Source organism: Poeciliopsis prolifica, unplaced genomic scaffold (genome assembly GCF_027474105.1).
Source record: "Poeciliopsis prolifica strain line A6 unplaced genomic scaffold, Auburn_PproV2 SCAFFOLD030, whole genome shotgun sequence".
NCBI lineage: Eukaryota > Metazoa > Chordata > Actinopteri > Cyprinodontiformes > Poeciliidae > Poeciliopsis > Poeciliopsis prolifica.
Window position 1 is genome coordinate 3773861 of NW_026562405.1, and position 24850 is coordinate 3798710.

The 24850-nt window shown below is 37.1% G+C and overlaps 1 protein-coding gene across 2 annotated transcripts in view; it reads right to left on the minus strand.

Moving 5' to 3' along the window:
- Positions 1–20478, minus strand: part of slc12a5a (solute carrier family 12 member 5a) — an 87253-nt gene extending 66775 nt beyond the window's left edge. Inside the window, exon 1 of one of the 2 annotated variants that reach the window (XM_055050006.1) lies at positions 19657–20478. In XM_055050006.1, coding sequence (XP_054905981.1) covers positions 19657–19711 — 55 coding nt within the window. In that variant the 5' untranslated portion in view covers positions 19712–20478. The remainder of the gene's footprint in view (positions 1–19656) is intronic. The other variant, XM_055050007.1, reaches the window with a different exon arrangement.
- Positions 20479–24850: the final 4372 nt, after the last annotated feature.

The window sequence follows — 24850 nt, forward strand, 5'->3', positions numbered from 1 at the left end:
GAGGCTTTTGACACGGCCACAGGTATTAATAACCGAAGGAGGGTGTTAAATTGCCCTATTGTGCTTGGCTAATGCGATGTGTGTCTTCTGGAAAGGTCTGACCTGAGTGAGGCTCATCAGATGTGCACAGTCAAGATACTGCAAGCTGGCAGTGACAGAAAGACGGAGTAAAAGCAGAGATGATGGTTGATTATCTCCACAGATCTGCAGTAACGTCTTATCAGAGCACACCTGTGTAGCTGAGCGACTATAAGGTCACTCCTACAGAAATTGATCTCACATTCAAAAAGGCAGCAGGATGAAAATCGATCTTTACAACATTTGCTTTGGCTTGGTGTCCTTGACTGGATTGAGCTTATCCACAGTACGAAAATGTAATCATTTGATACCTCCATTGACATGTTTATACTTGCAGAACTGCAAACATTACATAAACTATGGCTGGCCTTTTTCTATAGTCCTGTTTTGCTAGATTTGCTGCTGAAGGCAAATTTTGCTGCTTCTGCTTTAAAAATTGTAACAAGCCATTGAAATACAAATTGTTCAAACTGGGAATCCTGTGTAATCACAGTTTCTTCAGCCATTTAGAAAATAAATGTGCTAAATTTGCATGTTAAAGTTTATTTTATATTTCCAGGCAGTTTTAACAAACTTCTCCAGCAAAATAAAACACATTAATATTCTCGTCGTTTGTTGAGTAAAGCCGATCAGAAAGTGACAACAAAAATTGGCAACTCATTTAACCACAAAATATGTAAAAAGAAACAGTGACATAAATGGAAATTACACAATATTTTCCATAATCAAATCCAGGAACAAAAATGTCCCCTAAAAGTTCAAAGTGTAACTTTTATTTTGATAAAATAAACAAAAAAATTATGTGTGTATACATTCATAGAAATTATTTATTTCCTCTTTATTTCTGTTTAATTTATTTTATATATATACAGAATACAGCTACTTTGAGTTGCACTTGTTTTATTATTTACTGTGAAATGTAACATTAGTACTTAAAAAAAAATCTAGATTATTTTCATGAAAATAAGCTTTAAGAAGTTTAGAGATTTATTTATTGGTAGTTTGTAGTTATGTTCCACCTCAGAGCACATTTCTGTCTTAACATTTGAAATTTCACATCTATGGACTGAGGCTTTACACGAGATTTGAGAATAATACTTGAAGCTTGCATGCAACTAGGAAACTCGGTGGCTTTTTTCTCCTTGTTGTTAGTGTTTCCACTATAGCTGTGGTAGCATTTTGGGGAAATTAGTTTAGATTTTTGCAATAAACCTAAAAGTTAAGATATACCAATTTCTTATCTAGTCATTATTTTTCTAGGTTTAAACAAAGTGTAACTGCATGGTCTAAAAGTGGTGCAAACATAGCAACTCATCAGATCTGCAACACATAAGTTGAATATTAATTTTTGCTTTTTCAAACTCCAACTAAACTGACAGCTGTGTATTCTTTGTAAAACAATAATAATCAATAATCATATCTACATAATCCATCTTAAAAAAACAATTCCTTTTTTTTTAAATAAAAAGTCTTTGTAAAACGTACACACACAGACATCATTCTGTTTTCAAAAGAATTTTGCATTGACTTCCATCCAATGCACTTAACCCTGACACTTAAACATCACCAGTACATGTGTAACCCTAAATATAACCTAAACTCAATTCACACGTTATTATGAACCAAACCCCTAACATCACTTCTCATTGGGCCTGGACCTCATAAAGAACAGAGTTCTCACAGCATAGTATTTATGTGTTATCTGCAGAAAGCGTTTGTTAGATTTACATCCAGATCGGATGTTTTGGAACTGAACATCCGGCTATAGTTCAGTGAATTGTGTTATGATTTTCATGGTGCATCAGAACCACTCAAAGATTGCACACTTTGTTCTGAACAAATCAGCAAGGCATAACAATATGTTATTTTGGATGAGAGCATCAGCTTGATGTTTCTGTGCAGGCGCAGGGTACATATGAGATATTTTCTTTCATCTGCATCCTCGTCTACTTTCACAGACACCGTTCTCTCAATCTTTGCTCCATCTCAAAGCTGCTCCATGCTGCAATTTTCTGTTATTGTTGCTTTTTTAAAGCTCATCCATAAATTACACCCTGTGCATCTTTTTCATTTAGCTGCCATCTATTCCGTGTCACAATCTTCTCTCTGTTCTCATTCCTGTCTTGTACATCATCCCTGATTTTTTTTTTATTTTACTTTTTTCCCCTCTCTGCTGTAGCTTTCTGCCTTCCCTCCTTCCTTGTCTAAGCCTCTTCTCGTTCTTTAGCTGCGAAGCTACTGTGACTGCAGTGTGACCTACTTAGCGTTGTCGCTGCGGCTGCTGCTACTGCTACTGCTGCTGACTGGCATGGTTGAGAGCTGGCAGAGTGACGTCGACACCCTTAGAGGCTCCCATGATGAGCATCGCTAATACAAATTCGGCACACTCAAAAATAAATTGGCTAAATAAGATTTGCTCATAAAACACTTTTGTGGTCCCTCATGTGAAAAAAAAAATCTGATATACTCCTACATGTAGCTATTCCAGCATAATTGTTCCATCCTAGAAATATTTCTTTATGCAATTTACTCCTTGTTATGTCCCTAAATGTAATAATAAAGTAAGTCATTTACTGAAATCAGACATTTAGGTTTGCATATTGTGAGATGCTTTGACCTGAAACAGCAATCTGTTCGATGCGTTTAGCTTCCATCTGTAGGAAGCAATCTTCATTGTGTGCTCCGTCACACCGGCTGCCTCTTAATGTCAACAGCATGTACCTTTTATTATCTAAATACAAACTCAAAGAAATTATTTTCAATTTACTCAGGAGTCGTCAACAAAAACATTGTTCTGGGAAATGAGCTTCCATGAACTGAAAGATGAGTTGAACCAATTCTATTCCACTTCAAATGGAAGTGAAGAGCAAAAAACAGGTTTCATAATAAAACAAAAGATGCAGTTTTGATGACATGAGCTGCTGCAGCTTTAGATGGGATGTGTCCATCTGCTCTGTGTGTAGTATATTATATGAAGCTGCCATCCATTTGATATCCATCAATATATCTACTGTATTAAAGAAATGAAAAACTCCTGATGCTCACTTAACAATAATTTATAAGGCTGAATCAGTCCAAGGCACAACTTTTCATTGGCTATTTTACATTTGTCATACTGTCGACTCCACAGTTATTATCTGGAGTTTGAGACCACAACACCAACGAATAGCTAAATTTTACAAATATGCCTTCATATACACCAAAAACAACTTAATACTACAGTAGAAACTGTCTTAGTAACACAGCAGAAGCTATCATCCGCAGTTTTCCTTATTTCTTCTCATTGGGATACAGTCAATTGTTCAAAATGCACAATTTTTAAGAACAGTTTGGAATCATAGGAAAATCCACAAATACTGAATTGTGAATAGGTCCAATGTCTCATATTGTGTTCATATAGGCTGCAGGATTGAACAACTAGAATGAGGACAGTTCAAACTGTGTATCAAAGTAGCCTAGTAAATAGGTCTGATTTTTAAAATGCTTCATAGCACTTCCTGTCTCTGGAGGCTGTGTAAAATAAGAAAAGCAAACAATTTTGTTTCCTTTTTTACAGAAACACTGATGTTAGGGTTTGCTAAGAGGGAAGTTACATATACCCTGATTCCTCTGGCACTATTATAATGTGCTGTAAAACTTATTTATCTCAACAGATATTAAACAGACAGTTGGAGTTCCTCTGTCTATGTACAACAAAACACACTACCAATTGTTACTGTAGGTTCCCTGCAGGGAAACCCAGCAGCTGTATAAATGACACAAGTGACGTAGATGAGCTGTGTTTTCTCACTGTCGCTTTGCCCCTGTTCTTGTCAGTCACAGTCCTCAGCCGTCTGTGTGTCAACTTGTATTGTTTTCTGGCAGAAACCCAGAAAAAACTCTGCAGGTTTGTACCTGTGTATATGTATTCATGCATGCATGTTCGGGGTTGTGTAACGCTCTGTGTTTGCAAACCTAGCAGCAAATTCAACTCCCCAGTGAAAAAAACTGCTTTACATTTTCCTCTCTCTTCTGTTGTTTGCTGGACGTCAGAATTGTGTAACCTACTCCAGATGTAGCAATAATCAGCTGGGGCATTATTGAAACCTAATAATACCATGCACAGCCACTTAGTGAACTAAAATATTTTTATGTTTTTTTGGCTTCTTTTTATTATCACAACAATTGTCCATTTAAAATAACTCTACAAAGAGGCTTTTATTAGTGTACTAGCACAACCTCTGTTGTTATTAAATTTTCCATCTAAACAAGGGTATTTAAGAAAAAAAAGCACAATATTTCTCTGTGATCTTTTTTTTTTTTTAATTATAGAAGTCTAAATAAATAACGCTACTGATAAGATCATGGAAGATGTGAATATGTACATTTACTCCCCAGAATTTGATGTGAGATCGGCATGAGCGAAATAAATACTAAAATTGTTTTTACAACTGTGTAACATAAAAAAAACAACACTATTTTTATCATCTCAGAAACCTTTAAGTCTCTAAAGAAAACTTTGAAAACATAAAACCTCTTAATTTAAATGATAGATTTTTAAATAAATTGTTGAGACAAGACAGCTGCCTCTATACACATTTCATTGTTTAAGTTTTGTTGTGTGATTTCCTTATTATTAATTCGGTAGATTTCTTTCAGATTATTTTCTGGTAAAAACCTTTTTCCCTACAGATACAAAAAGATGTTAAAGTCACATCCTTATCTCATATGTCTTACTATGCTAATTTTGTCTTTGTCACATACTTTTGGTATTCTCTTTAAATAGATTTATGAGCCCTAAAACACTTACCAATGTTACAATGTTAGTATTATGTTAAAAGGATTATATCTTTTAGTAGAATAATCGTCACATTTTAATTTATAAACCTATTCTTGGCTGTTTTTTTTTTTTCTTTACACTTTTAAGCCTTTATCCCATACAGCAGTTGGTGTGTTCATTCCTAACACTTGTTTTTTGGCAACACCCACAACTTGGATGGAGAATTAAAGCATTGAAATTTGTAGCTCCACACTTAATATCAGTGGAAGATAATGAACTTGTAGGATGACTGTTTCAGTAAATGTAAGACGGACATACCTTATAGCTGCAATGTATTGTAACTGCAGGATACATTGAAACGTAAAGCCATCTCTCCAAATATTCTTCTTGACTCAAATAAAGGGCTTAACGTTTTGCACTATATGACCCTGAAATTAACCCCGAAAAAAAACACAAAAAAACAGATGAACTGTACTGATAATTGGGTGGCCCGATGTCCGAGTACCTAGAGAGCACTGTATTTCAACGTCAGGATATCGAGCAGTACCACTTTGATACAGAGTACCTTAGCAGATGGCACAAGTATCACCTGTTTCAGCACGAGGTGGGAGTGAGCCGAGATGAAAGCTAGACTGCATTTATCGCCACTAGGGAGCCTAATTTCTGTCGATATTAAAGCAGCAGCTCTCTCTAACAGAAGGACAGTAAGTAAACCGCAGTGACGAGGTATTTTAGGACAAAGGAACGAGCTGAGGGAGACACAGGAGTGAGAACTGATCAAAAACGGCAGGTGAAAAGGAATGCGAAGTCATGTTGCCATAGCAACAAGCCATGCAGACAAGAAGAAAGGCTGCGATTGCGTGCAGCTCCTTTTTTTTTTTTTTTTTTTTAGCATGTTTCCCTAAGAGCTACTGTTTGACCATCTGAACAGCTTCCGTATGCTATTGGTGAACAAACAACGTGTCAAGTGCACTGTCCATCTGAATGTGTCATTCCCTATTTGCTTATGTGAATGGAGCATCACTTTATCCCTGCTACAGGCGTCTTCTTGCTGCAAAGCCAGACGCCGTGATTCATTTCAGAATGGATCACCAGCGAAACTCAGCATTTCGTAAGCAGGAAACGATGTTCCTGCCTATATCATTTCTGGAGGCGACCGCCTGCGATACTGAATAATGCAGGTAGGAAGACTGCTTGTTGCCACAGCAGCAGTGAAGCTGCTGGTGAAATAGCTTTACTGCCACAATATGGAATCCCTAATTAATATTAGCAATAGCAACTCTACTTCAGACACATAAAGGCAACCCAATTAAAACAACACATAAAGTTTGTTTTCAGTAAATGAGCCTGAAGAGATGGAGGGTCAAGTCAAACATTTTATATTTAGCAATGCCAGAGGCTGCAGGGATGTTTGCATAACATTTTGTTTGATGCCATCTGTGTCTCTGTTTCTGAGTTGAAAGAAGAGCAGCTGAATAAGCAAGGAGCCTGAATTAATATAGAGACTATGAAATCTTTAATGAACATTTATATATGTAACATTTAACAGGCTTCCAGGTCAGCATGAAAGTGCTAATGTGTACCCCCTGTGTGCTGAAACCCTAACTATGCATCTGATGGCCTCATTCAGTCACACATCGTTTGGCTACCCATGTAGCATTAGGCCTCTCAGGCCTTCAGGCCAGAAACATTCAGAACAAAGATTTTTTTTTTTATGCTGTTTCCTTTTCTGAAACAGAGCATGACAGTTGACATATAGTCAAGGCGCAAAATAGCAAGCAAGTTTTAAAAATGTTGTTAGTATCCTTGTTTAATAAGTTAATTCATTCCCCTTCAGACTCAGTGTTTCAGCAATAACTATTCAGAGGAGTCGCCCCGCCCCCTTGACGTTACTCCCCACCTCCTCCACTGAAGGTTAAGGGTACATTCACACCACCAATTAAAAACTGCTGATAAAATTGTTTATATTTGTTCCTAAATGATAAAAATTGAAGAAACTGAAGGTAAATCATTGTTATTAATCCATAAACAGGTGACTAATTTTAAATTGTGGTTGTCAATCTCACATGTGATCTCACATGTATGGCAAATAAATATAAACATCATAAGTGTAACGGTCCTTATTTTATCTTATTTTAGTTCTTCTATTTTAAATAAAATTAATCCGACTATATACATTTTTAAATCCTTCATTTGCCGGTTTTGTGACACTATAATTCTGTGGTTCAGACCCAGACACCATGGTAACCATTAAGCTTTCATTTAAATATACAAAAGTTTAAAATTGGGAAAAAAAGATGCCCATGGAAAAAAAAGTCCCATGAAAAGTCCTGCATCTCATCTCTACGAGTGCAGCACTATCAACAAACATCTTTTTTATTAGTGTGATGATTGAGCGAGCTGACCTGACAGCCATCTTGTCTGGAGACATCTGCAGAGGAATCCTTTGATGTAGCTGAGCACCACCACACACCATCCTCACTATGATCCCCTCCGTTTCCTTCGTTTCCGTGCTTTATGCCTCCTAACTATCAAAGGCTCTTTCAGTTTCTTCCATTGGGCCGTCAACCATAATAACATTAAGTGAACCAGCAGGGATCAAATCCATGAGGAGTCCTTACCAAAGCTGGGATAAAGGGATAGGATTAGAACAAATGATGCAGTATGAGCTGATTGAACTGAAATGAAAACGTTAAAAACAACACATAACTCAAAACAACTGAAACTCCTACTGCTCCTGGCTGATTTTGGCAGCATTAAGTTTTTAAAAGCTTAGCCCAGCGGTGATAAAGAGTGTCTGACCGAAGGTCAGGGCTTCACCAGTAAGATGACCAATCTAGAAAGCAGTTGAGAAATAGGATGATGATGGGATTAGGATGTGTTGGCTTTCGTAATCTGCACTTCCTGGATGAAAAACACAGAGGAAAGGGAAGGAAAAGAAAGAAAGAAGGCGATGGATTGCAAATGAGGATGGCTCAGCAGTGACTGTCTGAGAAGAGGTCCAGGGATTACTGCATGGAGGTCAGAGACCGCTCGCTCTTAGACCGGTTCATACATGAACAAATCACTTCCTCTAAGAGATGAACAGGGGAGTGACTGGAGAAAGATTTTAGAGCAAGAATATCCTTTTTACAGCTTATCAGACATAAAAAAGTGAAGCTCTTAAGGATAGAACAACCTATAAAACATTAGCATGCATTTCTTGAATTATACATCAAATGTATAATTGTGGGTTCAAAGAAAATGCTTCAAAAAAGAGGCCATGTTGTTGTACATTTTAATTTAGTGAAGTACTTGAACACATTATGACTGAACTTGAGAGTTTGATCCAACTTTTACCTTTCAAACAAAAACTTCAGCGCTCCTTCAGTAACCCGATAACAGAAGAATCAGGTCAGACAGATTCTACTGATGTCAGGTACCCCAAGGCACATGTCTGGTTTTTTTGTAAATGAGTCATACTGAATGAATTAATTGATCAAAATGTTAATTAATTGACAGTTTGTCACAAAAATAAACTGCAAACCAGTTTAAAAATTGGATTATGAGAAAAAATAGCATCTGCTGTTTTCATAAAAAGCATGATGTGTCTCTTCTGGCTACAAATTGGAGACTTTAACTTAGTCATCGAGCCAACATGGCAGAAATTGGGTGTTGTTGCAAACCATTCAGTGTCATTTGAAGGTCAAGTAAAACGACTTGTCATAAAAACTGTTTTTAAACTAAGAAAATTAGTGACAAAAACTTAATAATTTCCCCAGACATTTTTCATCAAACATGCTTTTTGTAAAGATTTTCAATATATTAGCATCATCTACCACCAAATTGAATGATAGTGTTGAGCTTTAGTGTTAGTGGAACTAATGTTTATGATTAGGGCTTTAGGGCTAGCACCACTAACTTTTTAGTTTGTCCCCCTCGTTAACACAGCTAAAATAGTGGGCACTGAAAATTAACTTTTATGACAAAATTTCTGTTCATCTAATGATGAACACCCAGCTTATTTGGTTTTCACTATCTGACCAACAAAACTCACACATTTAAATTGATATATAGAATATCTATTAATGTTTGTTGCCTTCAAACAGTGTATGTGCTGCAAGATATCCTCAGTATTTACATTGCAACACCCATCTCACAGCTCTCCAGTTAAGTTGCTCCATTTTCTATTTGACAATAGCTAAATGGCTTCCTATTGAGGGCTGAGATGAGACATGGGGCAAGAGGCAAGAGGCATGGCTCTCTGCTGCCTGCAGAATGGTCTGGCTGATAGATGGTTTATTTCCATTTTGCAGAGGATGCTGATAGGTTCTGTGGGCTGTAGCAAAATGGAAAATATACTATTCACTCACAGGCATATCAACTGCAGACTCTCGCCTGACTGAGAGTTATAGAGACGTGTCAAATCAACTGTCGTCAAAGACAAAAAAAAAAAGAGACCGATAAGGGAGTGGGACCAAGAGGAGTGCCACAGTAACCAGGAGCTAAGTGGTCAGTTTCACCAAAGGCAAAAATATAAACAAAGGGTGTGAGATGATACTGTTTGACAGCATCGATATATCCAATTGGTTGGTGAGTATTTATGTGTTTGTCTGAAAGGAAACAGTAAAAAGAGATGGCCACTGAACAGTCTGGAAAGGTACTTTCTTTCTATTCCAACAACAGCTGATTAAATTGGAGCCTGCATATAAGTAGGTCACTCATCAAATGGACTCAGATTGCATGCAGCCAGTTTAACATTTGCAGTGCCGTCCTTATGACGGGATACAATGAGCGTGCGTGAGGTAACAGCCAGCAATCACGAGCACTCACTGTGTAAGAGGAACACCAACAACAATCTGTTGACCTCTCCACATCTCTGTGGGTTTCCTCTTTTCTGTCAATTCTGTTTGATCCCTATCAAGGTCACGGTCATCAAATGATTCAGGAACATAAAAGAGTCTGTGGGAACACATTGCAGCAGAGAGGATGTCAAGAAAAAAAAGAATAGTTGGGAGCACAGACTGTACACTAAGATGATCCAATGTAATCTGCTTGTTTTGTGAGCCTGTTTTTTTGTAAAATTAGAGGTCGACACTTTCAGGGGACAAGGTGTCCTCTTTTTACAATGAATTACTATTTTCGCCAAACAACTCAGCTGATAGCACTGGGCATTTTCAAATTATAGTGTTGCTCTCATAATGGCCCTAATCAAGCAGCAGCAGCCTTAAACAATCTGCCGCATCAACCCTCGGACAAGAAGGACACATAAAGCGGGATAAAAAATACATTAATAATTAATATATATGCAGAACAAAGAGTTGATTTTATACGGAATACATTCAATTCATGTAATTAAGCTGCTGTTGAATGCATATTCAAATGAAATCACATTAAAATAAAATGTACACAGTGGCAAATCTGGGGAGGAGAGTGTGAGAAAAATAAAAACATCATTTAAGTACTACATTACGCAGTTTGCTGCCAAATGCTTCATTATTTACTACCAACAAAGACACGGTACTTAAGTTTAACACCTAGTACAATCATGGGGACCTAGAAGTGTTGCTGGCAAGAGAAGATAGTTTTTACATAAAAAGCTATAACAACTATTAGGTCATTTTGTTTCACCCTTTCCAGAAAACTAAACATAAAGTGGAATCTCTAACATAATGATACATTTACTGATCTGCTGCAATGTTTTGGCATTCTTTTTGTCTTTTTCTTTCGGGAGAAAATATCAGTAGGGATTGTGTTTGAAATTGATCATGGGTACGCAGAAGACAGTTGTACAAAAAATATGTACAACGTGTGGGTATCAAGGATGAACATTTCTATTACATGAAAACAATCTACATGCTGTCAACAGAATACAAAAATGACAAGTATTGACAGTGATATTAATGTTTTAATCCTTTCGTTCAGTTAGTTCTGGTTAAAAAACAATGCCTAATATAATAATTATTTCACCAAAATATTTAAACAATGCCAACTTTTAATGCTGTCAATGCCAACAAAATTAAATTTGGATCAGCTGTCAGCCAAATATTATATTTGAATCAATTCATTCCAAAAGTTACAGTAAAAAAAATGTAAAAAAATAGAAGACAATCAAAAATTCAGCGATAGAACATGCAGGCAAAAGGAAGTAACAAATTGTTCACAAACATCTAATAATTTCATATTTAACTCATTCACATCATTGCAACTGTTAGAACATTGTACATCAAAGATTTTTAATTACATAATGAAAACTTAAATTTCCTCCTACACAGGCCTGGCCGATAAACCGCAATTAACAAACACCAAAATTTCTGACAATAACCAGCATCATTTTGCGGAATTTTCGGTGTTTTAAAACAATAAATGAAAAGAAAAGTAATTTTTGGCCGTGCATCGGTAGGTTGTGCTTATATCCAAATGAGATACTGCGTTACATGGAGTCATGTGACTCCATCCCAGCCAGTCGATAACAAGAAGTGAAAGAGACAATGAAGTTGAGAAAATTTAGGAAATTTGAACTAGTGAAGCAGCAATCATAGAGCTGGTCGAAGAAGAAGAGGAACAGCTCATTCCCAAAATAAATGCAATATGAGCCATTTTGGGTTCATTAAGGACATTGGAAGATAACTTATTTTATACTTCTACACATGTTCAATTGTGTTTATTTGTTCAATAACTCTTAACAAGTACAAATTTTCCTCATTTAATTGCAGGTGCTGTAGCTTTTTTAAAGTGGCAACAAAAATAATTGCAAAAAACCATCACACCATCAATATAACCGGCTGTGAAGTATTTATGCCAGCCTATCATATTCTTTATTTTAAAAATGGGGAGTCGATTTATTGTTATTGAGGTGACCTGGTCAATCTATCATGATATTGATTTTAGATCATATCACCCAGCCTTGATCCTGCATATATGCAGGCCCTCCGCCTGTCGCCCAACCCAACAGTTCCTTCAGCGCACACATCATAAGTTTCTCTCCTGTTGCTCCAGGAGATTCGCTGTATGCAGTCACATTCTCAGGCTATACCATACATGTGGCGGCAAGAAAGGAAAGAAATAAAAACCTTCAACAATGCAGCTGAGATGGAGGAAAAAAATGTTGGCTTGTGGATTCCGAGGCAAATTAAAGATGGTGTTCAGTTTATTACGTGGCCTTCCTCAGAGCCAAGGAGAGCGAAACGCCACAGAGGTAGCATGTGAGCCTGAAATTGAAAAACGTGACTTCTCCTTCCACTTCTTATGAAATGCAAATAATTTATCCACCAGGGACTTTCCTCAACTGAAATGTTCTCCATGAAATTGGATGCTGCACAGTAACTAGTTTTTGCATAAACTGATGAATGATCATAGGCAGGATGTGCAGCATTATGTTTGTCATGGTTAACCCAACAGTAAAGACTGCTTATTAAGCAAATGAATGGAACATTTCCAGCTGCCAGACTCCGACCATGGCAATCCACCTTTTCTGCTTGGTTTTCTTTCTCTTTGAGTCACCGAAAAACAGCTTGATGAAATAAAAGGAGACTTGCACTTATCTTGTGTTACTTGACAGGAGTGTTAAATTTAGAGCAGCTGATTTTTGTGCCGCAAGGTCGAGATGATTTTACGGTTCTGAAGCTTGCCACCATCACAAACCAGCTTAGAGGCCACAAATAGCTATGTGGGTGAAAGTGAATCGATACGTGCCTTTTCATTATGGTGCCATTTCCCAGTAACCTGTCTGTTCAGAGGACTGGCAGATAGGCTGGAAATTGAGACTCAAAGACTTCTTCTGTGGCAAGCAGCAGGAAAGCAACAACATTCACTGTTTCAAGGCAAACGTTTCATCTACGTACAGATTTACAACAACTGTTTTTTTTAAATCAGTCTAGAAATATTAAGAAAAATGCTTATTTTATCGTTCTCGTAAAACATCTGCGTAAAATGTTCCAAACATGATCTAAATATTGTAATTTACTGTTTGTTTTTTTCATTTGCTTCCGTTTCATTTGGCTTCAGCTGGAGAGATGATGAAGCAGAATAAATAGTTCAAAGTTAAATGCCCCCACTCAAACATGTATTACTGACCATTTCCTACCCATGACTAAGTGCATGATTAATCGCACGACTAAAAGAAGGAGAAAGCTTTGACCTTAAAACCAGACTTTTGATGATACAAACGCTAAAAGCTTCCTGATTAACTTCTATTTAAATTTTCTGTCAGCACACTCTGCTCTTGTCGCTTTTTACTGAACTGTTTACGAGACAGTACTTAAAGCCCACTAGAATATAATAGATCGGCTACAGTAATGTAGAAGGATCTTTCAAAAACAGATGCTTATAATACTTGTTTTGTGCACATCCCTGGTGCCTCCTGATATGCTGTTTGATTTTATATTGAGCAAATTGTCTCTATTCTTGTTCTAAAACCAATAAGTAATAGAATAAAGGGGACTGATTGGGTGGGGTTTCAAGGAAACATGATGTTTCCCTGAAACATCATGTTCAAGAAACAACAAATGGAAAAAAAGGAACAAATTATTAGATCAAACTTTAATACTAAAAATACAAATATTTCTTTGAGCTGACCATTTGATTCTGTCGTGCCCTTTTTACAGCTTAATTTAGCTTAATTTTCCATATTCAGTCAAATATGGAAATTACACCATCAATTATGTGGTATAGTTTTTGATAACTACATCACATTATGACTCATTACGACACATTATAAATAAAACCATATGATTAAACTAGTTTTAGATGTATTGTAGAAAAAATAAAAACGCATATTCAGACTTTTCTTTTCATTTTATAAAGTGAAGCATAAAAGACGAGGAGTTCTTTGTTCATCTTCTTTGGGTGTGATTCATTTCCATCCTTCATGCTGGGTGACCTCCTTTTCACCTCCATAAAACTAGCCAGCATTTTTTTTTTTTTCACTGAAACCATTTTTCATCTTCAGGGAATCTTACAAACTGATTTAACGTTGTCAACATTGAATTGATCTAATGAAGAATTTTCTGGAAATATTCTTCCGCACAAGAAAACTAAAATGCCTAATACACCAGAACATATGACTAATGGCTTTTAGCAGTTCAGTGTTTGTGTGAGTGTGTGTGCCGCAGACACCCAATTTGTACAAGCTTTTGTTTAAGCTTTTCACCGTAGCACGATGAGTCAACAGCAAGATTTCGGGAAGTGCAGCCCTTCATGACTAATTATACTCTCTTGCTTTTTAATTGAGAGACCAATGAATGCATATCCGTCCGATACATCTGGATAGCCACTACTGATTGTAACTATATTCTAATTAGACAGAAACCCATTCATTGTCTCACTACTATTGTATCTACGCTTCATTAAAACCCACCTTTATTAAATTCAATTATGTAATGTATAATTATGAGCTTTCTTTGAACTTCAGGAGCCATTTGTAATGTGGTGTGCAGATGGAAAAGTACATTTGGAACTGGGAGGATGAGGATTTAACATGTAACTGAGATTTTCAAAATCAAAAAAATATTTTTCTTTTACAAAAAAAAATATCTGGAAAAAAAAAGGAAAATATTTAATACAAATGAATACTTTTCCAAGACACTTTATATGAACTCTGACCAAAACAGGTGGAAAGTGAAAGGGAACAGACTATATAAATCTGTGTCCTCGAGGGGAGATGATACACTTCAGCACAAAACCACAAAAAAACATTTAGGTGTGCGTTTTTTTTCAGAGAGCTACCTTTCCACGTAACAAGTGCCTGTATTAGCCAGCACTTGCACTGCATTTCTGCTTCCTCTCGCTTTCCATTCACAGTAGTCAAGTTGCAGAGTGGGTAGACAGAGAATAATGACGTTGAGCATGCACAACAACTGCTTCCCGAGGAGAGGGCCCCAGGGAGCATTTTTGCAGTATTATGCAGTCAGCCATAACTAAAACATCATTACCACCCCGTTCACAGTCCGGAGTAAGAGTGCAGACTGGAAGCAGAGAGGAGGCGGATGGACTTATGAAGTTAATGACCATTTTTATTACCAAAGAAACTCCACTGGCTATTTTCTCAGGTAATCACAAATTGTTTTATTTTAGGTCATTTAGTGGTCATTTTCAGCACCTTAAAATCACTCTCACCATCCAGAAGGAAATCAGAGAAAAAGAAAGAATAAATGGAGGAGATGGAACCAAGCGGTGTTTGATGAATGTGTAAAATTACACAAGCACCATCTAACCCACATTGATAACAATTAAAACACACGAACTGATTAAGACGTGACCTAAACACAAGGTTAATTGGTAAAACATAATAATGGGATAACTGAAAGAAATAAGCTGCATTTTGTACTTTCACATAACCCAATATGAGTTTGAGAAAACAGGTTCAAGTTGACAGAAAATGAAGGAACAAATCATCTCTGATACATCACCAAAATAATAAAATTTCATAATGACGCCATAAAATTGTTCCTGCTTGTGGGTTACAGACACAGGTGCTGAGGGGGAGAAGTGAAAAAGTTTGCTAGATTTCCTTTGACTTTTTAGAGTTTTCTTTTTAATGAGCTTTTTCTGCACATTTGCAATAGATAAGTTAAAAATCTCTTGAACAGCTGGAGCAGTTATGCCATTTAACCAAGGTATCATAGATGAGATGTTTGTTGGTTTCATCCACCTAAAACAAGTAAATAAAATGTTCCCCAACCCAATCACTATGCAAAGTAATGTAAATACAACCATCATATTAATCATTCTGTGTCATATGATTGATAGTTTTAATGCTTCTTTACCTTGAATATTAAATTTCACTCACGATCAATGAAATAATTAGGTAATCTAACTGAAGCATGGCTTGTAGCTACAAAATAAAACTATGAGTCAAAAGATTTAGAAGCAGATATGCTAATACCTTTTTTTAAAAAACTTTTTTATGAAGTTGACAGTTTTAATCTGTTTTTATTGCAATGTCTCTCATACTGTAGTCCAGTCGTCACTAACCTTTTCCATTTGAAGAGCCACTTTTGCTACAAAATAAAGTTTGTCTCGACCGGTGGTGCTCAATACGTCGATTGTGGGAAGGTTTTGGGTTGATCTCGGCGGTATGTGACAAACTGAAGGCCTCCAGGACGCTGAGACCGGAACTTCCTCTTCTGACAGGCTTATCAAAATATTCACCAAGATCCAGAACGTTTGTAGCCTCATTAAAAAATAATAATTTAAAAGAAAATCAGCAAAACGTGTCAAAATTAATAATCATTAATTATTGTTTCAACAAGGTGTTGCACAATTCAGTGCGTTTCGGTACCATTAACAAATAAAAAGGCGACTCAAAGACCGACTGACTAGGAGTTCAAATTAGCTAATCAACTGTGTTCACGAGAGGCTTATTAATAATCGAAAACTAAATAACAAGCCTGGAAACCTGATATCGTACCGGTGAGTTTATACAATAACGTGAGACGGAGAGTAAAAAGGTGCGAGTGGTTTAGAGTTGATCACCTGTTCGGGTTGTTTCACCTCTGTTCACCTTTGCTGTGGTTCATCACAGCTGCTGTAGTTTCTGAACATTCAATAAACAACAAACTTGGACTAATTACCTCGCTCATTTGCAGCAAACGTCACAACAAAAATCAAATAGGACAAATATATTTGATTAAGTTTTAACAAACAAACGGCTTCTACCACCATGATTATGTGAAATGAAATTTATTATGTCCCAAATTCAGAAGATTTGCCTTTACTGAGGAAGAAACTGCGTTAGGTTTCCTGTCCCTTCATCATTTCTTATACAACTGATGTATATTCATATAGAAAATGAGTCAATAGGGTTTCATTTACAATTTTATGTCTTCGTGTCTTGAGGTAGATCTCAGCTGGCTGGTGGGAGAAAAAGTAGATCTTGGTCTCAAAAAGTTTGAGCACCCTTGGTAAAAAGACTTTGATCATGTGTACTAAATTAAATGTCTCATGTAAAAAAGAGAAGGAAATAAAATTTGGACAAAATTCCAAATTTAGAAAAGCTTGAAGCAAAAAGCAATAAATTACTTTTATAAGTTTCGGTGCCTTCTACTGCAGATATTCTGACAGATATTGTATATAAACATACAGAAGAACTGCAAAATAGCCCTTTTTTAGTTTTTTTATTAGGACAACAGTTTAAATGCTGTGACAAATTTCTTACTGTGCCTATTGACAAGTATTATCAGAGTTGCTTTATGAGTTCCATCATTGGTAAAAAGTATTTGGTTACAAAATTGTACCTGTTGTTTAAGCCCACTTAACAAATAGATAATTAAATATGTTTGTATGCTATTTTGAATTATTGATCTTGGCTTAATAAGAAAAACCTTTTGGGAATTTTAATAACATTTAAGAGTGGGTGCCGATTACTTTCATACAAATATTTTGGATTAATCATCTATAATATACATCTGGTAATATAAAATAGTTCCTGCTTGAGATGTTTTTTTCTCTCTCTCTTCACGAAGATCTGTAAAATTATTCTCACCCTGTTTTTTTTTTTTAAAAAAGCTCTTTTGTTCAATTCCATATGCCAGAACCAGCTATTAGCTGTCAGCCTCCCTGTTGAGCCATTGACTTTCTCCTGCCAGAACTAAAAAGCAGTATTTAATTAAGAAAAACTAGTCTCTCATTAAAACTACAGCAGATAAACTGAACTGACACGTTAATGAACCAGTTGTATACAGAAATGAAAAAATTGCAGAGGCTAAAAACCATTGGATGAAGTAGAAGGAAATAACAGCCTAGTAATGATAATTTAAGCAGTTGCACTGTAAGAATTACCATTAACAGTGCCCAATAAAAACAAAGTGCTCTAACAGTTTAAGTAAACACTATTTATCTCATCTTATAAGAATTGCACCTGAATCTTAACTGAATTCCTTAAATGAATGAAGTCCACCTTCCCTTTAAATCTTAAATGCATTTAATTTTCTTCCATCTCCCATAAAATGCTCTATGAAGCAAAAGAAGAAGAAAAAAAGGTAGTTAACCAGAGCTGAAATCGTTTATATTTTCATGTTTATAAAGTGCTTTGTGCAGTGATACACCCCTGCAAACATAAACCCTTCCACCTGGTGCATTGTGTCCCTCGTCCAGGTTGTAATCTCGCCGTGTAATGAAGGTTGTAAATCAGCACCTTGGACAGCGTTTTCAGTACCAGGGGACGGCAACAACAGCTGACATTCCTCCTTACCGGAGCTACCCTGTATCACGCTGATGACTAAACAGAGTTATTCAGGCTGTTGCACAGCTAGATTAGAAGATCTATGATTCAAAGAAAAGGGGTAAAGAGGTTGAGTTTGTTTCTGTGTGAATGACGTCCTATTTAAGAGATATGCTGCTGCTGCAGAGTGACAAAAAAGATATGCTGTGAAGAGGGTGGGTAAGACACAAAATTCTTCCTATAACAGTGCACATGCATAGGTGATATCAAAGCACTGAACTAAAACAAATTAAGAAGAAAATGTCTGATTTTAAATCGTTCTTATGTTTAGATGGAGCTGCAGAAGTGATGAGCTACAAGAACACACACTTTTCAACACCTTTAGCATTTGCTCAATAAGAACATGGGTGTTAAATCCAAAACAGAAACAGGACACACACACCGAACAATGCACCTCCAATTTAACACTTCAGTATGAACCTGTAAGCCTGGGTATGAGGCTTGATAACCTGGCCTAGAAGTTTTCAGAGTCAAACCCTTGCTGTTCCTAATTAATAACAATTCCACTTATAAAAAACGAATGATGTCTGCATTAAGTTAAATATTCATGCTCTCAGAGCTGGTCTATTTTTATCATTAAGGCCTCACAGGTAGAAGAGCCTGCATAGTGACTGTTCTCTCATCCGCAGCCTGTTTCTTCAATGTATTCCTTGGAGTCCTGGACTGACAACCAAAGGAAGGCTTGTGCATGATGAAGAGCGGGAGAGATGAAAAAGTGAGACTGCAGCGCGGATCGATTTGGAGAGCAGAGAGGGAGACAAAAGTGTTTTACATTTACTGTAGAGTTTGAGGAGAACGATGTGTTAAGTAAAACCAGACAACAGCTGACGACGATGTGTGATTTAAAGTATATCTGGTAAGGTTGAGTGTTTTAGCAACAACAACTTTAATGTCCAGCAGGTCTGTGAAGGTGAGCATGGTCTGCTAAGCTATCCACTCAAACCAGAAAAACCTCAGGTTCGCTCCTGAGTCCCTGCAGAGAGTCAGCGGCGGGGGGAGAAAAGTGGATTGGATGGAGGGCTGACTTTGACAGCTGGGGGTGATGGGATTAGCAGAAATGGTGGCTTGATATCTGTTGTGTTATTCAGTGTGTGTGTGTGTGCATGTGCGTGTGTGTATGTGCGTGTGTGTATGTGCATGTGGAGATACCAATACAGTCTGTTGTCAGGGAATATTTAAGTTTCCATTAAGAATTTGACAGCTCTGCTTGATTCTCAGTTATGTGTTCATACGTGTTTATTTGTGTGTATTACAGTGTGTATGTGCTATCAAAAGCTTTAACACCCTCATGTTCACAGTCCATGGTATGGAGTGTGCACATTACTATTCCTGTCACAACAGCCTTGCAGTAGAAGAAGCAGTGGTAGTGGAGGCAAGCAGCTCATCCCCTGTAGAAGCTAACGTTGACACTCACACACACCAGCGCTCTTCAATCCAATCAGGTTGTGTGCCTGTGTGTCTACATCTTGCATGTCCTTTTTATTTGTCATAAGTAGGACATATTTACTCTCCCTCCATGCTGTTGCATCGGCATGGCACAGCAGTGTGATGTGATGCATCAACATGTCCATCCTCCCTGATTTCTCCGAGTGACCGCATGATAAATCTCATCACTCACCCTGGCTCTGCGCTCCCCCGTCCCCCTCCTCTGTGTCGGTCAGGTTGTTAAGCATCCCGGCTCCTCAGCGATGCTCCTTCTTCGGCTGCTGCAGAGCGATGTCACTGATCGAGCTCTCGGCAGCTCTTCCCGCTCTCCACGCGCTGCGATGCGGCCACAGAAATTGCAGGGAAGCGGCGCAGAAATTGTGATCCTCCTCACTCCTCTTCACTCCTTGCCGCCTGTAGGATGCAACGACGAGAGGCAGCAGAAGAGAGAGGAGGGGAGATTTTTTTTTCCTCTATGTGGATCCTCCTCTTGACGTCTCTTTTCTAGCTTGCAAGCGTGACTCTCTCTGTTGCGCTCTCTCTCCAGAAGGAGGAGGAGGAGGATGGGAGAGGAAGAGGGAAGGTGAAGCTGCAGGAGTTTGGTGTATGATGGAATGCCTCAAAGCTGCGCATTTGCTCTCCCTTTTTCGTTTTCCCCAATTTCCTTCTCTTTGTCCCTTTTTCAGCTTTTTCCCCCCCACCCCCGGTTCTTAATATCACTCAAAACAATATTCTTAGACGATGCTGCTCTCCCGATGTAGGCGCCAAGCTGATTGCATATTCAAGCAGCTGTGTGATTTTCTAAATATCCACTTCTGTCCTTCTTTTCTGTCTCCTTCTTCTCATCACCTCTGTCAGACAAATCTGTGATTCAAGAGGCAGAGTGAGCAGCCAGTAGCTTCACCATCTATAAATGTGCTTCATGGTTTGGTTTCTCTTTCTCTGTTTTGAAATGAGCAACTGCACACACTTCAAATTTATTGTCAAATGCAAATTGACTTTTTCTTTTTTTTTCTTTTTTTCCTTTCAGAGAAAGGCAAGCCTTAAGAGTTACGATAAACATGGAAAGCCTTGCACTCAGACGTGCACACACAGATTAATACAGCAACTGGTTATCTCAGTCCTTCTTTGGAGCATTTAGTTCCAGCTGAGAGGACCGGCGCTCCGTATGTTGGCGGCTCAGCTTTGGAGCCCCGCTGCAAATTAGACCATCCTCATTTTGATCCATGCAGATTCATTCTGATCTGGTACACTATGTACTGAGAGCAGAGAAGTGAGCAGCACAGAGACGCTGGATGAGTGTGGTTCTGTGTTTTCTGCAGCGGTTCTGTTTATGTCGAATGAATCTTGCTTTTGGTCATGCTGGCATTGATGCACAGAGCAGACTGCAACCATAAGACAGAGAATCCAATTCTGGACTCCCACAGTTGTTGACACTGTAAGAAATATAATCGGTTTCACAATGGTACAATAATTTCAACCAACAACCATGCCTTGAAGCTTAGTCAAAAGTTTTTACTCAGATGTTTGTGTTCTCCTTCTGCAGTTGTACTAACCTTCATGCCAGATGTGTGTGTGCAGCAGCAGGAGATCCAGACAAATTAAATTATAATATTGAAGGTAAAATGAGTCTTTGGATTAAACATTCATGCCTTAAATCTCCTTCTCATCATGTAAATTATGCAAAAATATAGATTAAAACATCTTTCACTTTGATGAATCTTTACATGTTCAAAATTTATTGTGTTCTCCTTCTCCTAAATTATTCCCATTAGTTTTCTATCAGTGTTGTTCAGATTTAGGGTGAATTCCATCATCATTTTGTTTTAATACTTTTTCACTTTATGTTTTCTCGAGTCAAGCACCAATCCACTGTTTTCACTTCCAATATAATAAAGCCACCTGAGGTTTCATATCAGGCAATACCGATCCAATCCAATCCAAAAAGCAGCACTGACTTGACTTCAAATGTTTCTTTTTTAAAACACAGACATAAATGTACTGAATAACAAATTCATTTGATAACTCTACAGCAGTGCAATACACTTCAATATACCAATATCTTCACAAGCTTGGCCAAACATGTCATTAATTTGTTCAGTCTGTGCAATCAGAAAAATAACAGCCAATGTAAGATCAATAATAAAGAAACTGAAACTAATAGACTGAATAGATCTGTCCTTACCATGTCATCTGCTTGACTGATTGATATGCCGTTTGTATTTTGCATTCCACATATATTGGTTGTAAGAAATAATTCTTTAAGCTATTGTTGTGTTTCTGTATCTCCAACGGACTCACTTACTAGGATTCAGAATCCATATAAAATGTGCCAAAATTTATTGGAAAGATTTTGAAGAAAAAAAACATCAAATCTGCAGCCTTGTATATGAAAATGACCAAAACAAAGAGGGAACTACAAAAATGGAAGAGATTCAAATAGCATGTCTTATTTGAATGATAATATTGTTTTTTTGCAGACCATGTCTGCAAAATAAATATTGAACATTTTGGAAACAATGTATGTACAGAGCAAAACTATAGCAGAGCCAAGGAAAATCATTGACGGAATGCATTAAGTTGCTGTCATGAGTTTGATATCTCGTTATTTGTGATTTACAGTCATATGAATTCAAATGTCAACTGAACAATCATATCTAAAAAAAAAGGCCATCAAGTGCATATCTTAGCTATCTTATGATCTCTGTGATATTTATTATGCTTATTTTTTAATATATATTTCATATAGTGCAAAATGTCCTAAATTGAGCAAGTAAAGCAATGTGACAAAAAGAAAGTAGTTGATGATGTTGAAGTAATGTGCTGCACATGCTGCTGCTGCAATACTGCATCACTACTGCAGCTGTTCACATCTCTCCCCAAAACAGAGAGAGCGTAATTATCTCTGCTGATGTGTGTACAGGTGTACATAGTCAAGAAAACAAGAATCAACTGCAGCCACTGAGTTTGTACACACAGATTGATATTCAGTGCAAGCTCGCTGACTCAAATGAAAGTTTATTTAGCCCTAAACAAGCTGACATTAACCAACTGACTGCCAAATCTCTGTAATATTTTTTGATTGAGACGGATGGAAAGCCGGACGCCAGCCAGCAGTTGATCACAAATGTTGTGCTTTACACAGCTGAGCGGTATTAGATCTAGTTTAATTGCAATGACCTTGAAAATCAACTCTTTTGCACCTTATGAGTTTAAGAGTGTTTAGAGAATGATATTTAAAATACATTATGAAAAAAAGAAAGGAACAAAGTGTCTCCATGCGAGAAACAATAAACTAATTCTATCTGCAAATGCTTTAGTTTTCGAACCAAAATCTTACTCACATGTGTCAAACTCCAGTCCCCTATGGCTGATGACCTGCAACTTTAGATGTTTCCCTGGTTCATCACACCCGAATAAAACACCTGATTTATCACCTCAGGATGCAGTTAAGTTCTCCACAGCTCTGCTAATGACCTGATTATTTGAGTCATTATTTGTGCTGTAGCAGAGATATATCAAAACGTTTCATGACGTTGGTCTCATGTGATATAAAGGATAGCTCACAAATGTATCAGACAAATAATTAACCTTGACTTTTAGGGCTAAAATTGGAATAATACAGTTAAAAAAACAGAAATAAACAAAAAAAAAAAAAAAAAAACCAAGTATACCAGCACATTGACAATTCAACCTTCTATTCAATTCATTTAAAAGAAACTATATTCCCAGGGGAAATTAAAGGAGGCACATATTCACAAATATGCACTAATTAATTGATTTTCAAATCTCAGGAAAATATACCATATACATTGTGAGGCAGTAAAACAAAAACTCTTTAATTTAATTTGCCAGCTGCCATTTTAACAACAAAGCAATAATTTACACGGTCAGCTGAACCCAAATAGTATACCAAGTAAAAAGCAGCACTTATTCATCATTTCAGCACCTGATTTCATTGCATCAAAATATTTCTTTAGGCACTTATTGTAAGTGTTTGCAAATTCAATATAAACACTTGTGGAAGAAAAAAAAGGCAAACAAAATACTCCACCTACTACATTATTCAATTACGGTATCTAATCACACACACAGTTTCATTTTTCAATCAGTTCAAGCAAAACAAAGTCTATGAGTGATAAAATTGACAAACTTTGACATTTCTTTGTCTTCTCTGTTAGAGTTCAGTTTTTCTCAGACTGTTTTTCAGTGCATAGACTGCTGACTCAACCAAGCTTCAAAAAGGTGCCCTAAATGGCATGGCTTGCTGACAACTTATCACTATCTTGTCCAGAAAGGCATCATGTTATTGGATTAGCACAAATTCTTACAAAAATGAGACGATGCCAAGAGGAATTCTTTGGTACTGGGTGAAAGAAAACATGTAACCCAAAGACATAGACATACAAATTTACGTCTATTTGAGGAGTGTAAAGAGATGTTTGTGACCTTATAAAGCTTCTATATGACCCGGCGATTTAAATTGAATGTCATAACGACGGAGTGCTTTCAGCGACAATGTTTATGTATGACTCGTCTGAAGTTGTTGTGTCCTTGCATGATTAAGTGCATGTAAGCATGTTTTTCTATGTTATTTGAGGTGGCTGTGTATTTTCCAGGAACACCAAATATTCATTAGGAGAAAATTAATCAGAAAACAGTTTTAAGCCACTGAACGCTGGCTCAAATGTCCTACGGCTTTGGCAAAACTCTCAGCAGAGGCTGGACTGTATAAAATCTGCTGATTTATGCTGAAGTAGATGAAGCTTTAACAATGTTTGCTTTGATCAAGAGCTTACGGGTGAAGCAGGAACACATCCACAATGCTTTTAGAAAAGACAAGAGAGAAAGGAGATCCAGCTGCAGTGACTATGTGCTGTCATAAAACGGTTCCAAATGTTAGAAGGCAGAAGATATTAAAAATGAAATAAGGCAAATTGGAAATTAGATAAGATTTGCTCAGAATAGAACAGAAAATCCAGTTTGGTTGAGCAAACAAAAATATAAAACATCGATCTAGCTGCATTTCGGTAAATCTGATAGCAGACATTACATTGGCTGATTTATCTCACAAATTCCAACTATGCACATTTGCAATTTGTCAGTCTTGAGGTATTTGCTGTTTATAGCAGTGTTGTGCTGCATCACAGATTTTATTCTTATTGGCACCATAAATGAACTGGTCATTCATATTCAAACATTATTCTAGCATTCTGGGTTGTCTGAAAATGGGAACAGCTTTGATTTTAATTATGGTTATTAAAAACTCTCCTGGAAAGTTTATGCCTGCAGTTCTCAGATAGAGACGAGGATCAGTGACCTCACAACCAGACAGACTCCATGAACCTGCTCACTCAGATGAAGGCAGCCAGCTCCCAACTGAGAGT